Source organism: Epinephelus moara, chromosome 8 (genome assembly GCF_006386435.1).
Source record: "Epinephelus moara isolate mb chromosome 8, YSFRI_EMoa_1.0, whole genome shotgun sequence".
NCBI classification, from domain to species: Eukaryota; Metazoa; Chordata; class Actinopteri; order Perciformes; family Serranidae; genus Epinephelus; species Epinephelus moara.
In genome coordinates, this window is record NC_065513.1 from 18,973,671 (window position 1) to 18,990,060 (window position 16,390).

Here is a 16,390-nt window from a genome sequence, read left to right on the forward strand (position 1 = left end):
ATGATGTGTGTCTCTGACACTGTGGCTTCTTGATACGCTCAGTTTTGTCAGAACTGGCGAGACTATTTTTCCTCGTCTACCCTTATCGCAGACTGTTTGTAAGATTCCAACAAACGTTAAAGTCTCTCTTGCTCTTCTTTTCTCCGTGACATACAAAAAAAAATCCCGCACATACACACATATGAGTCGTCTCGGGGATCCTGCTAGCATTCATCTCCTATGAACAGCCATCCCCTGGAGGTTCTGGACTAATTGTGTAGAGTTCCTGGCTGAGGCACTCTGACGAAGTGGGAGGTGCATGTACACTTCATCTTCCTGCACTGACAGTTCTGCACTTCTCCACAAGTCAGCATCTTTGAGGTAGAGCATGGTAAACAGAGAAGGTAGGGAAGGTAGGGCTTAGCAGAAAAACTTGGGAGTTCAGCGTGTCCTTGAAACTTTATTGACTGACAGTGCAGTGTCAGTGTTGTGCAGCGACTGGAGACAGCTGCTTTCACCTCTCATTGTCGTCTTGCTGATATGATGGGTGGGCCCCGCAATCTAGGGCGTCACTGCTTTTGCATGTAATGCATTGATTGGTTGGTACAATGAAAGATGTTTACACCAAAGTGCTGATTAGAGCTCATCCAACTCACCCAGAGGGGTTATTTAGTCTGTGGAGTATTTGTCAGGCACCCACTCTCATTCAGAGTAAGTAAATGTTTATATAACCGTCAATCACTAATGAGTCCGCTCACACCGTCTAACAGTTACAAATGCAATTGTTTGACTATAACACAGCGGCTGGATCTGAAATGTGCCTCTAACTGAGAAGATTCAATAAAACCTTGAGTCTTTTTATTAGATGGCTGTGCATGCTTTACACCAAGCTAAGCCCACTATCTTCTCTGAAGTGCAAATGAGACTATAATTAGATTCCACACGTGAGATGCAGAAAAGTCTGTTATTGAACAGTCTACAGAGGCTGCAATGAATGGCCACAAATACTGCAAATAAGGTGATTTGCATATGTGCAAGAACATATAAAACTATATTAGTTTGTTGGATAAAAGGGGAAATAAAAAGCTGTGACGCTGCATTGGAGGTATTGCTATATATATACACACAGCAAAGGGTTTTGCTGCAGTAATTGAAGGTAAGCTATTCATTTTATTAGAATGCATGGTGTTAAACAATCACTGAGTGTTGATAAGCTGGTATGGAATTGATCTTTAATGACTACACTTTGTTTTAATTAGTGCCTGTGCGCCAGGGAATGTAAAGCATTTGGAACGACAATTACAATAATGAATTTACCAGATATTGGCTATAATGAAGGCGTAAACTCTGGCAAAGCACACAAAAGCTGCACACACACACACACACACACACAATAGCACACCCTCTCACTTTCACCCCCCCTCACTTACATACTAAATGCAGCATGACAAACTCCTGCAAGAGACTTGGCATGCTGGGTGCGTAATCCTCCTGTAATATATTCTTTTTCTGTCTGCCTCCTTCCCGCAGCCGCTCAAAGTGCCACGCAGCGGAGATATGGCATGCCCATCTAAAACGTGTGATGTGGGCTGTTGTGGGCACCATAGGACTTGCAACATGCCCTGTGCCAGCATAGCCTTATGCACTTTTCAGAAGTCGCCAGTACTGCACTGCAGCTTGGTCTTTGTCCAGATAACACCATTGTGTCTAATTGGTCCTCACTGCCGGAGTCTGGCATCAACTAGGATTCTTAAAAGCCCCGGTTTGCAGCATAATGGCAGAGAACAGATCAAACATTTATGACAAAAAAAGTACCCACTGCTTAGTGCGTGGTTTTTTTTCCCCACTCTGGGATAATAATGTGACCTGATCTCTCAGAGTGTCAATGCCAGTCTAAATTTGTTCTCTCAGGGGGAGCAAATGCGTGTCTCTTTATAATCTCTCCTTTTCTGCAAAAGGCTCCAAATGTTGGGGACATTCCTAAATTAGCACTCTGAGTGCCGGAGCGTACTGTAGCACCCAACTGAACCATTTGTAAAAATTTAAAGTAGCTGCTGGCAGTTCTGTTCAGTCGGTGTCGTACTGTCAAGAGTTCAGAGCACAAAAGTGGAGCTTTCAAATGTTTACCACTTTAATGACACAGAACAAAACTTTCGGGAAAAAAAACAGTTTTTCCGAGAATAAAAATAACTGCAGTCTTTTAATTAAGACTCTGGATGTGAGGAATGATCATTAGAAGTTTTTACGGCCACCTTTCAAGCCTATGTGGGCGAGCCTTTGATAGCCAAAAGATAGACCGTGGATGGAATATCACTTCACCGAGGCGTATTTGTCTCCGAATGGCACTTGAGTGCTCCTTCTTTCTCTGTGATCTTCGAGATGCACTCAAAAAAAACAACATAACCATGAAGCATGGGTCGTGCCAGGGGCTGAAGGACATCAACTAAAGCAGGCTTACACACTCAATCGTGATGGTTCATTACATTCCGATAAGGGCCCGTTCTGAGAAAGGATTATTGTTTATGGCTGAGCATTTCCCTCGGTAAACAGAAAAGCTATTGAGATATCACTGAGCAGAATGACAATTACATGCATTATGCAGTGTTGATGTTTTCCCATTCCGCACCTTACTTTCTCGAAAGAAACGGCACTCTACATGACCTCCTGACTTGAGGTGCATTATCACCTCAAGGTGCATGTAAAGAGGAAAAATGTTGATCAGACTGTTAAATTAGTTTGTGGTGTGTATGCCGTTGCTAATTTTGTGCTTTGGTAACAAACACTTTGAAATGTGCTGCGTGTGTGTGCAGTTTAGTATGCTGTGATAACGCAGGGTGTCATGTTTATGTGTTGGGCAGTGTTTTTGACCACAAACGCCTCTCTCCCTCTCTCCCTACCCTTGAGCTACTAACAAAGGTCAACCTATTCTAAGTGAGGACAATACAACACACCTATGAAATATTGGCTCCCACTTGTTGACCCCATTAAATGTCTGATAACTTTATCACCGCCTAGCAAGAGCTGCACGACCTGAATGCTCTTCCATCCAGGAGGGCCCGAAGGCACTCACAGTATAACATCATTACAAATGCAAGAGAACACCAAACCACCTGACAGGTTTACAAGTTGCTGTGAGTTGTGTGCGTGAGAGAGCAAATCAGGGGGTTTACAAAGGGTATACGCCAGGTTGTTTCTCATGCTTACAGCTTGTCCCCGTATGTCTCCGCTTGTCTTTAGGCCAACCGACCCAGGCACCCTCTTTGCTATACAGCATGAGCAAATGAAAAACTAACCTTAGCAGATTTCTAAAAATGACTTCAGGCATGAGATAGACCTGAATAGAGGAGCATGGAAAACCTTTTAACTTTTACATTCCCTTTCCTCGCCAACTGAGCAGCCACACCTCCCTTTTTAATACATTGTCCTTGGATAATTATAGCCAGAAGCAGAGGGTTAATTGAACTGAAATGGGTTATTCAGCGGAGTTCCGCTGAAGAGCTAAGATATAGAGAGGAGGAACAATAACTAGCAGAGGAGCTGTTAAGAGCAGAAAGACTGGATTCTTCAATGCTGACTCTCTCACACTGATTTTCAATTTCCATTTTATTCACTCACTTTAGGTTGCTGGCGACGAAGGGTTTTAAATTTACAAAGTTATGGGTTCTCTGTTAACTTTTTCAATGTTGTCGTTACGCCAACAGGCTCCATATTTTATGAATCTTTGGGGAACTACTAAGCACTTGACTAAGGTTGCAGTTAGTATTTTTGGACTGGTAAGAGCACTAATAAATTGGAGGGGAAAAAAGCCACTACTTTTTGTGGATATAATAAAGCACATGGCCAAATTGCATTCAGCAGCGCAGGCTATATTTAGCCATTGGTTTACTATGAAACGATGCCCATCTGCTTCATCTTAAAGGACCTGGACATAAATATTCCTACATCTGACATGTATACAGCTAATCAAAGGTGGTAACTACCCATCAGGCTAGACTATAGCAGGGATACTCCACTTGCTTTGCCCGTGGGCCACTTTTGCACAATGACAGGAAGCCAGGGGCCAGACGCAGCAGCCCTGCACAGGTCAGGTGTAGGCAGGGGTGTCTCTAGGATTTGAGGACATTCTGGTCTTAGCCTGGAGCTCTGTCAGGGATTACTTTGATAAACAAGTTCTATTTTGATGCTTTCTATGCACTCTGGCATCTTATTTAAATCTTAAGTACAAAAACTTTTCCAGTGTGAATCAATTTATTTTTATTGTGAAAAACAAAAATGGCTGGAGGGGCCACACAGCACCCTTTGCCCACAGGCCGTAAGTTGAGTATCTGGGTATGTTTACATGCATGCTGATATTCCACTATCAATCTGGATATGAAAATATTTTCCCAAATTTGTCATTTCCTAATTAACCTGTATTATTTGGGCATGTGTACAATCCATTAGGAATATGCATCAAAACTGGGGTTTTTAATGTAGTTCGGGATGGACAACCTCTTGTCCGTTTACGGTCGGCTCTGTACATTATCGTGGAGATGTTGTAAACAAACCAACTTGCCAACAGTTTGCAAGACTGAGGTTGAGATGCATGCCCCAAAAGAAAAGCCTACATTTCTAATTATAAAAAGGATAAAAACACCTACTTTAAAACATTATGAAAGACTTGGATCTCAACAGGTATTTGGATTTGCACAAATACTGCAACACTGACCTTTTCAAGAAGATGGCTGAAGAAATGAAGGCGGGGGGGCCATTTTGATGCAAAGAAGCAAGATGACAGGTGGCTCCAGCCGTCACAATTTTCTTAAGTTTCCTTAGTCTGATAAACTACATGTTATGGCACATTAATTGTATGTACAGCCACATGTAAACAGGAGTATTAATGGAATATTAACTTTCATTATGTAATCAGCTTAACTGAAAGATTGTCTTGTAATTGGAGTCACCAAAATGATCAACAGCTAGTCATGTTTAGAATACCTTTACTTTCTGTGTAATGGCTTTAACATGAAACATATTCTGTTATTATGAAAAAATAAGAATAGGCTTCTTTAATATATTTGAGTAAACTTTATTTACAAAGAAAATTAAGAGATTCCCATTCTTCTAGATGGATAGCACTCTGATGGATAAATATGCTCCAGCTGACGACCTGCAGGGAGAACAAGAAAATAGGGCAAAAGGGGATAAGATGACTTGCATACACCTGATGACAGAAAAGCAATTTCTGAGTAAACACCAGTGAAGATAAATATGACAACAACAACTCTGACCTGCTCCCACCTGATACACATCAATGTCTGCAATAAACTGTCACATTAACTTGCTAAAGTGCACGCTTATCTAAACACAGCGTCAATATCAAACCACATGACATTTGTCGCCGTCACTCTCAGGCGTACAGGTAATTTATTTAAGATATGCCGCTGAGCAAAAGGCTAAGGAGGCACAGTGAAGGACTGTCATTGTCTGGGGTCACTATTCAAACCCAGGCTGAAGTAAATGCCACATCATCCTGACATTTTAATGAAAGCAGATATGCTAGATCAACATGGCAGTCATAATTACCTTGAAGGCTGAGTAACAGCACTGGTCCATTTTACTTCTTCAGGATCTGATGTCTGACGACGATGAAGGGGAATGCAAAGCCACTGCCGAAGAACAGCACCATCATGCCGAGCAGACGCCATTTGTTGTCCACTGAGAATGGCAGGTTCTGTAAAAAGACGAGTATTATGGCTCAGTGAAACTCCTAGAAAATGCAAATCCTCTGCTGCATCTAGCTGACCTTACTGTCATTTAAATCCATAGCTGGGAATAAACAGTTATTTTAAAATTTAATTCTAAATCATCATTGCTACGTGCAGGACATCTGTGCAAAGAGCTTCATACTTCATCCAAATATTCAACCGCAGCCAGGGTCAGCAATGAATGCTCGGTCTCAAGGCAGGAATGCCATTTAAAGTTCAGTGTCTCAATGAAAGAGCACGCTTTTCACATTTCCATTTTCAATCTTATTTGATTTATTTCTTGCCAAGTATGTCACGCGAGAGAGTGAGATTCATGTTTTACACTGGCCACTGAAGGTGATTAAGAATCTCAGTGTGTAATTTTTTTAGTGCATTTTCAGAGATCAAAATCGGTTTAAAAAATGTAGCCATTTATTTTGTGGTTTTATGAAAAAAGGAAATGTATGGTCAAGGGACCATGAATGCTTAGTCTGAACTCTGTAATCAAAGTCCTCACATGACTTGCTTTTTGAAATGAAAAGCTGAAAGCTGTAGCAATAATTTTCAAGTGAATCAAGGCCTGTAGTCCTCAACAAAATACACTTTGCATTAACTATGGGAACTCTTTATAAAATGCAACTAGGGCCAAAAACGCAGAATGTGCACCACACAAATGTCAAGTTTATTTTGACGCTATTAGTGATGTCCTCTATTTCTTTCATCAGCCGCAGCTGCAGCATGCATCACATTATTTTACATTTTATTCTAGAGGAAGCAAACTGCAGTGTGCAAAATTAATACAGGCAGTCTACAGTCAAAAAGCTAGGAGCACCTTTCTCAGATTAGCTTGATGTTAGCATTCAGCTGTGACCTTAGGTTACATTAGCCGGAAGTTCTCAACCTTCTTGAAGCATTAATATTCATATTGTGCAAGTGTCTGTGGATATACTAGTGTGTTAACAAGATATCTACATCATATTAAATGTATGTAAACTTGTCAGTAACTTTAACCGGCTTATTCTGGTTTGCTATGGTGCTTGTGGACGAGTTAGCAATGATGAAGTTAGCTAGTTAATAATTAGCAACCTCTTAGCCACAAAGCTAATGCTAACAAACAGATAGCCCTCTCAAATTGTCCGTCAACAAGTCAACACTTGCTGTCACTAGGCTGCCCTCTTCTTTAAATGTTTTGTTATAGTGTAAAAGATAAAGTGAAAATGCCTGTGGCTAGTTTTGCTAGCATTACTTTGACGCTGTTGTCAATAACGGACATGACCTCCAAGTGACGCTAGCTAACGCTAGGCTACAGACAAGGCCGGATACACACATTATCGCATTTACGACAATAATACTGATCTGTGGAGATATTCTCACCTTCCCTGGTCCTTCAGCATAATGTGAAGAACGAACAGCAGACGTTGTGAATCGTCTTACAGCCTGTCCCAGCATGATTACGGTCTGGTTTCTTCTCTGTCTCGGTAAAACGCTGTTGACTGCGACCTTCTTGTTTCCGTGAGCGGTAGCCGCGCAAAGGGTTATGGGAAATATAAATGAGGCAAAGGCGTGTGGGAAATGTAGTTCAAATACCTCAGGAGCGATTACTGCAAGTATATCTGTTTTATCTTCCTGCAGGGAATGAGGTTATGTTTGTAGGTGCATTAAAGATCCAGATTTAAATTTGTCACGTTATGAATGTCTCATGACAAATATAATTCGGCACATCTGGTTGAAGGCTGCCTATAGCTTTGTTCATTCATCACAGAGAGAAAGAGCAAACTGCTTCAGGCATTGTGCTGAATCACACCCAGACAAAGGTCAGTTTATAGTTGCTCTTGACTTATTTTAAAATTAAACTGGACAGTAAATATCACCTTAGTCTTCTCCTAAGCATCCCCTCATTCCATTTAAAAATTGATCTCTTCAATTAAATCTGGTATTTTGACTCACCTGTGTGTGTGTGTGTGTGTGTGTGTGTGTGTGTGTGTGTGTGTGTGTCCATTGATGGCTTCAGAGTAAGCTATCTGCAGCCTTGGTCACAAATATAGGCTATAACTGCCATGGCAATACCTAGAGCAGACAAAGGCTATAACTGCCATGGCAATACCTAGAGCAGACAAAATGACTGATGGTGTGACCCTCCCTAAACACAGCTGCTGCTAGCTTTTCATTGATTGATGCTCAGGGGTGTAAACTGGGCTTTACACCATATAACTTTAGAGGAGGTTTGGTTTATTAATTTATGATACAAACACTACTGATTATTCAGAATTTCTGTGGATGAATTCCAAGGTTATAGGTTCCAGTGTCACAAGAAAGTTTCCCAGAGGGGCCTTAAGCTAAAACTAGGGATATGCTGCAGATTCCCTGTCAGGGGATTTGTGTGTTGTTGATGCATTTGAAAGTCGATGTCTGCTACTCCACACCTGACTTGTTTCTCATTTGTCAGTTACAAAAAAGACATCATCTCACTTTCATGTATTCACTTCAAATTAATTTATGTTTCCTGCTTGTGTCGGTTGCCATCCGCAGATATTCATGCTGTGAAATTCAAGGAATGGAGTCTCATTCTCCTGGGTCAAAGAAGAGTTTAATCAAGCTTGGTGTTTTGATCTCTGTCACTCATCAGATCCTAAGCGTGAACACGGGTTTGGCATTTTATGCCGTCGCATGCCTTTTGTGTCTCATGTTTCCATAAATGAGTTCAGAGATGCCAAGTAACGCGATGCATTTGCACAGCGTCATCATAAAACGAGTGCCATATTTAGCAGAATGGATTTCACAGGCAGTATGGATGGATACACACATTAGGCTACATGTTACACAGACGTTAGAGGAAGGGTGGTGGTTTTGAAAAGGATAGTGACTGTGACAATGTAAGCATGTTATCTTTCGCCTGAAACCATTGACATGAAAGAGAAGCACCTAGAAAGAGCAGCAGGGATAAGATTACTGATTACCTTCTATATGTTTCTCATAAACTTTTCAGATTAGATCTTTATAGCTTCCCAAACAACAGGGCATATTTAGATTGTGTAAGGACAAGGGCGGGTTATGAGACAATGGGACCCTGGGCACAGATGTGCAAAGGGCCCCGACCACCTCACACAGGAGCAAGACACACAGACTTTTTTGCATGTTTTTGTAGTCGTTATGCATCTTTTTGTGGTTCTTTTGTTTCTCTTTGAGGGAGCGATCACACCGAGATGAAACGCCAGAAACGCGACGCCAGTAAAACCATTGTTTTCCTATGATACGGCGCGTCTGACCGGTGTTCATGCGTCTTTTTAGACGGGCGTTTTTCCGGCGTCTTTTTAGACACGCGTTTTTGTAGACGCTTCTTTTTAGACGCTTCTTTTTAGATGCGTGTAGATGCTGAAAAGTTAAAATATTTTCAACTTTTTAGGCGTCAGACGCCAGTAGCTAGCGCGCATTGAATAAGCGCTTCCAGCATTTCAAGCGTCTTTGAAGCGTCCGCGTCTCTAGCGTCTCATTTCTGTGTGATCACCCCCTAAGGTAATTTTATATCTCTTTTGATCTGATTTTGTGGCTCTTTTTTGTTTTCTCCTTGTGGCTGTTTTGTGTCTTTTTGCATCGTGTGGGTCTCTTTAGGGTCATTTTGTGTCTCTTTGGCATAATATTAAGTCTTTTGTAGGCTGTTTTGTGTGTATTTGCGGTTGTTTTGCCTGGTTTTGTAGTTATTTTCTGTCTCTCTGCAGTTTCTTTGCATCTTTTTTTGTGGTTGTGTGTCTCCTTGTGGTTCTTTTGTTTCTCTTTAAGGTGATTTTATGTCTCTTTTGGTCATTTTGTGGCTCCTTTCGTTTTCTCCTTGTGGCTGTTTTGTGTCTTTTTGAATTGTTTGGGTCTCTTTGACGTAATATTATGTCTTTTTTGGCCGTTTTGTGTCTATTTGTGGTTTTGCCTGTTTTTGTAGTTATTTTGTGTCTCTTTGGAGTTCCTTTGCATCTATTTGTAGTCATTTGTGTCTCATTGTGGTCATTTGAGTCTGATCAGTATGTGTTAATTTGAGAGATATAGTATTTGCAACTGAAGGCCAGGGGGCTCCCTGACAATTTTGGCCCCTGGGCCTGTACCTGCAGGCAAACCATCTAAGAACATTACTTTGTCTTTACACAATCGTCAGGGATAAATAAATTTCACAAGGCCATTGAGCAGACTGACAGACAGATTATTGTCTTAATTGTTTTCTTGACATGTTGCAGTTCCACAGTAACATATTATTTATTGATAACAACACAGAACATAACACATCTGGAAAAAAAAGCTTGAAAAGAATCAGATTACTAGAAATGAGTTCTGATGTTTGAAAGCAACTGGGACTAACGAGGACATAGCCGCTGAATGAAAAAAAACAAAACAGAAAGTTCCCTTCAACTAATTCTCCAATAATGAGCCACAGACTATTTATATGAATTTTATGTATGAACTGTTTTAATATTTTCCACATCTGATGGCCTGAAAATATTTTCCGAATGCAATTTATTGCAGAGTGGAACGCTCTCTGTTGTGAATGAGCTGTAAAATACATGATTCATCGTTGAGTACAATAGTTGTTCACTAAATTAAATCCTTTCAGTTCACTCACATCTTTGAAGTCCACCTTGGGAATACTTTTTGAGAGCTATTTTGAGTATTTCCAGAAGTGAGTGAAGTAGGTCTGGTGCTTTACTTCTCACACAACTTATTAAACCACTCAGATTTTTGGGCGAATAAGAAAAGTTCAATGTTCTATATTTAGGCATTCATTAGAAGCTTTAGCACTGAATATAATACGGGTAGAATTTCCTGCACAATCTGGCCCTGACACGATGTCAAGTCGGATTATTATATTTTGTATGTGATACCTGTAATATTAGTGCCACACTCAGTGCCAGTAGTAGATCATGTCCCAGTACAAAGTGAATGTTTTTTCAGTGTTGTCAGCTAGTAAAATGCCGTTCGCCTGACAAGTCGGGGGGGAGCTCTGACATTGTCTGCTGTGATGCGTGATAGCCGTGGCAAGCTGGTTACCCCTCGTCATGGCTGCCACATCCATCAACGCAGGGTCATCACCTGGCCTGCTGCCACATGTCTGCCTTCTCATTGCCAGCGCAATCTGTTAAAAAGGAATGAAGGATTGGGAATCACACCACAAACAATGTCATGAGGCTCTACTATAAATATTGATGTTATTACTTGTCATACAAGGTTGGTTGCACAGTCCTGAAATCCATCCTGCTTCGTGTTGCTGTTTCCATTCATCCTGGCCGTCCACTGTTTGTTGTTTTTTGTTGACTGTCTTAATTTCTAGCTATTGACTTTCCCTGGCTCGTGAGCAAATCTGCTTTTAACCAGAGTGCTCTGTCAATAGCCAGATCCTCTGTATGAAAAAGAGGAGTGCAAACATGCTGTGTACACAAATACACAAAGCTGTCATCTTACTGTAAATAATAACCACCATCCCCCATTCTCATTTAAGTCCACCAATTAGCATTCAGCAATATGCAGTCTCAGTCATATCTGTAAACAAACCTTTAATCAACCACGTACATGACTGTGCATAGCAATATACCAGTCTGTGCGCACAATTGCACTACATGGTAACACTATCACTAACTTGATTCATGGTTATTACAAACAAAATGTGGCTACATTCAATAAATGTCTGATTCTAAGATGACTCCATTTTGAAAATATTTTGTAAGTAAATGGTTTTCGCAGTTATCAACAAATCTGCTACAGTATATGACGAACAGCAGCTGAGACTCCCAAGGTAAACAGCATCTCTCTCCCTGTCTAGATTTGCAATAATGTTCCACAAAGGAGTGGAGAGGTAATGGATAATGTTAATCAATGAGGACAGTTCATTTTGGCAGCAGCACTCTCGAGTTTAAGGTGTCTTGCATCATTGCCGCTGACAAGAGCTGATTTGCTCAATTACAGTGTTTGGTGGAATGTGAGAGCGGATAGTGGAAATCTTTTTTGGGCTTAGATGTTATTTTTTCTGTTTCCATGGGCAGTGGCAAAGGAGAGTGACACATCAGGTGTTTGTCTTTCTCAGTTCGGTCTGGATGGCTTCAGCTGTCCAGCTGCAGGGCTGTAATCACCGGTTTATTACTGGAGGGGACAGTTTTCAATCTACACTGTCTGCGACCCAACCCTCAAGGGGAGAATGGGGGAAATTTCCCCCCTGGATCAATTCTTAGAAACTTAACACCTAAACTGACCATTTAGAGTTAAAAAAAAAAAAATCTTGAAGTTTTGAGCACTGTTTTAGGGAGCCAGCATGTGACTGAGGGCCACACAGGAAAAGTACACACACTTTGACATTGAAATGACTTTTAATCATACATTTCGTTTCCATAACCGCTTATCCTGCTATCCCAGCTGACATTGGGCGAGAGGCGGCGTACACCCTGGACAGGTTGCCAGACTATAGCCCTTTTTAAACAGGAATTGTGTAAATTTGCAGGAAAGCCCAATCAGTTTTTTTTTCAGCATTGGCAGTATAAAAACACCGTCCCCGTCATCTGCCAGTTAATGGCCTCTTCATTTGCGAGGGCAAGGAGGGCGCGCAATTCCTTGTCTCCCCAGTTGCTCATCTTTACAGTGTCTTTCAGGTTTGCATTTCCCTCTTGCTACTAGCTGCTCGCTAATTCCTTCTATCAGCTGTTTCCTGTTTATCCGCCGACAGTGGGTCGCACGTGCAGCGTCGTCACCAGCTCCTCCCACAAGTCTTTATCGGCCCAACATTCGCGGAAAATCTGGCAGTGTAAAAGGGGCTTAAAACAGAGCTGACACATAGAGACAGACAACCATTCATGCTCACATTCACATCTACAGGCAATTTAGAGTCACCAATTAACCTGCATGTCTTTGGACTGTGGGAGGAAGCTGGAGTACCCGTAAAAAACCAAGCTGACACGGGTTCGAACCCCCCACCCTGGGATTGAACCAGGAACCCTCTTGCTGTGAGGCTAGAATGCTAACCACTGCCCACCACCTTTTAAACAGCAATGACAATTAATGAATACTATACTATGGCTTTATAGGACGTTTCTTATGATATTTTAATGACATAATAACACTTTACAAAAACTATAACAGTTGACAGTGATGTAGCCTATGTAACGCTCATATTACATTCTAGTTTTCCACTTTTAATACATCTGAAAGTAATGAAATAGAGAGACAGTACAGTGTTTGACACTACCCACAGCAGTCAACCAACAGCTTCTGCTGGAGCACATTAACATCACTTGCACAAACCACATGCAGACCTGCAGTACACCCTTATACTTGAACTAGTAGTAATAATAATGTCAATGTGTAAAGTTTATTCATGATTACAATCACATTTGCTGACGATTATTTCAGACGGCAGTGTGTCTGATCACCTCAATGTGCAACCTCCTGTAATGTCCTCTCTGTCTGTTTTAGGGTCAGAATAAATCTTGATCCTACATACATACAGTAAATGCACATGAATGCACATTTACAGTGCACACACATACACACAGAGACACATGCAGCCTCCAGCTAAGTCACTATGGGAGTTCATAACATGCACATAGTGGCATGATTTGACATTAATCTTTAAAGTGGATTAAGGGGAAATTGCATGGTCTTGCAGCTGACCCAGCCCTCCTGGGATGACCAACCTATGCCCTCGTACACTCACGGTATATGGCCTCTTAAATAACAAGCATGCTCACCTAGATTTGTGTTCATGCAACTTCGGCGTTCCTCCAAAGCACTGTTGTTTTAATACACTCCCATGTCACGAATGGGCTTTCACTCCCTCCCCCCACTCTCTTCAACATCGCTGTTCCTCTGAAATAAAATGGACGCTGATGATTGGATTCTACATTAAACCTGCCGGGCTGGAAAGAGAATTAGATAGAGAATTATTCTGGGGACCAGAGGTGAACATGACAAATTTGAGTCATTCCTGTTTTTTCCCGCCCCCAGCATGCACCAGTCCAGTCATAGCAGACTTTTTATGAGGGCCATTCGTGAGGGTTACGTGAGGTGTGAAACACCATCCTGCCTTCATGGCATCTCCCATTTTTCACATATCAGCAATACATTTAGGCTACTGTTTCAGTAGATACTGGTTCATGTTGTAGCTTTCACTGTTTATACACAAAATGTTATGGTGGTGTAATTCCACCAGAGGTATACTGTACATGTATCAATAAAGGCAGGTTATTGTGTGCGTGATAGCAGGGTCGGACTGGGAAAACATTTTCGGCCCTGGGAAATTTCCTCTGGACCAGCCCCATTGCTACCCGCCACACACCATCTGTCCATGTTACCCTTTCCTCCTCTTTATTTGGTGCTGCCGGCAGAGTGTTGTTATTGTTATCATGGCTACTTGGATTAAAAAAAACTTTCCAGCATCACCCTCAAGTACTTTTTACTTTTCATCTCTGACCATTTCTGCTCCATCTTTTTGTTTTCTTTGCTCCTCTAGCCTTCTGATTTATATTTTCATTTTACTGACTCTGCTCTGTCTGTCTTGATGTCATTTATTTCTTACCTGACCTCTCCTAAATGACCTCTGACATGATACCACTGCACCTGCCTTATAGTACAGGTAGGCTATTGACAGTTTTGGGACCATGTAACCTCTGTCAGATTGGCTGTTGCAACATAAAGTTGACAGCAGCAAACATTGTTGGTGGCCTCGCAGCCCACAATGTGGGACGGCCGCAAGTAGTATTTGCCAGAATTGACCCTTCGCAAAGTCAAGCCCCCAGAGAAAGACTGGCCAATCATAACATAGCATCAGGCCGGCTCAGACCAGCGTCCGACAAGAACACAGGTGTGCTCCATTGAATCTAATGCAATCGTTTCAGATTTCCTTCATTTTCAGGCTGGCTTTGTGGATTTGGAGCTAAATGTTGTGCCTTGGGCATGTGTAATAGTGATACTCGTCACCTGGAGAGGTCGGAAAAAATATGTTTCTTCCCTGTTACAAAACCCAAATCAAACCCTGAAAAGTGTAGGGTTAGCTAGCTAGCTACTGAAGATATAGCCTACTGAATGTATACACATGCTGCTTTTGCTTTTTAATATTTATAACAGTGATTAAAAAGACCGACCCTGCTGTACAGGAACCAGTGAAGGGAAGCAGGGAAACTTTGCTGATATTCAACCAGCTGTGTGTCATTGTATTGTGCGCAGATGAACATTGTTTGACTTCCCGTGGAGTTCCCTGCCCGAGCAGGCGAAGTCAAACACTGTTCATCTGCACACACCGCAATGCCACACAGCTGGTTCAACATCGGCAAAGTGTCCCTTTATATTCATTGTCTTCTGTGGCGATCAGCAGTGATGTGGTGGTTCACTTTTACACTGTGATCTGTAGCCTATAGTTCGGCTTTAGCTTCTAACTATCTTTGCCTTTTCACCTGTTGTTGCTGCTGAGTCAGTTTGACATCCTGGATATATCCTTCAAACACAGACTGTAGACCCCTCTGTCTGCTTCTCTCTGGAATCACTACTTCATTTTTCCAAAAATATAATAATTTTTCTTCAGGGAGTGCAGTTAGTTAATTCGTTCCCACATCAGTGGTGTATTTTGGTCAGTCATTCATTTTTTAAATGATCCATTCAGCGCTTCACAGAAATATTGCTTTCGATAAAACAAGGACATTAAATTCTCTGCTTGGCTTTAAACATTACAAACCTTGAGTCATTATTTTGCATAAGTTGTTGACCTGTTGCAAAAACCTTCAAACTTGGTCAAGGAGATGAACAGAAGTTTTCACTCTGTTCCGCTGATTTCTGCTGAGATGACTGTGGGCTTTTTGAAATACCTCCATGCATGCATATAGTGCAAAAGATGTTTCTCTTATAGAAACTCCCAGAACAGTAAAAGCTAAAAAAAACCTTCCTGTACAAGGTCAGTCTTTCTCACTGTTTGGCTACGTTCACTCTTTTTACATTTGGTCCACTTCCACCTTTTTTCTCTGACTATTTGCCTGCACAGGTTTCTCATTGACTGTATTACTTGTATAAGCCCCTTTCTATTTTACCTTTGAGGCATTGCAAAAACTTCAAAAGGTGTGTTGGAAAAATCATTTAACTTTCATTCAGTTCAACAGAACTTTTGTGCCTCTGGCATTGATTTTTTTAGCTGGTGAGGAGTGAGAGTGAGAACCCAACTTTTGAGCTTTATGCTGTAACAAATGACAATAGCTACAGTAAAAAGCAGAATCTGACTCCAGAGGGAACCGCTGGACCAGAACGCTTCGACTGTGTGTGTGAGTGTGTGTTTTGTGAGTGCTTTTTTTTTTGAATGAATGTCTACATGTGTTTCATAAGACACACATATTTGAGTGTGTACTGGTGCTGTTTTTCATTGACATTGCTTCACAATACACATAAAAACAAAAGGGATGAGCAGTCATCTGCTGTGGCAGACATTGTGGTACAAATATTTACTTTAGGCTTATTTCTAATCATACTTAATACTGCATGCAAATAGTCATAGATCCATTCATTGCAAAGCTTATGTGAATGTGTGCCTCCCTCTCTTTTCTCTCATTTATTTATTTCCAAATTTTTTGTTACTGTATCTGTTGTTGCGTTTTTGTATAACCTTCACGATTCATTTCATTATACTCTACCAGTATTCATGCCTGTGAAATATCTAGCCTACCGTCCTTGGCAATCCCAGC

The 16,390-nt window shown here is 41.3% G+C and overlaps 1 protein-coding gene across 1 annotated transcript; it reads right to left on the bottom strand.

Annotated features, from left to right (window-relative positions):
* Nucleotides 1-5,023: 5,023 nt before the first annotated feature.
* LOC126394208 (cytochrome c oxidase subunit 7C, mitochondrial) lies at nucleotides 5,024-7,252 on the bottom strand. Its single transcript, XM_050050903.1, has 3 exons — nucleotides 7,080-7,252; nucleotides 5,545-5,692; nucleotides 5,024-5,128 (listed from the first exon to the last, which is right to left on the bottom strand). The coding sequence occupies exons 1-2, from the start codon at nucleotides 7,152-7,154 to the stop codon at nucleotides 5,576-5,578; spliced, it is 192 nt and encodes a 63-aa protein (XP_049906860.1). The 5' UTR covers nucleotides 7,155-7,252; the 3' UTR covers nucleotides 5,024-5,128; nucleotides 5,545-5,575.
* Nucleotides 7,253-16,390: the final 9,138 nt, after the last annotated feature.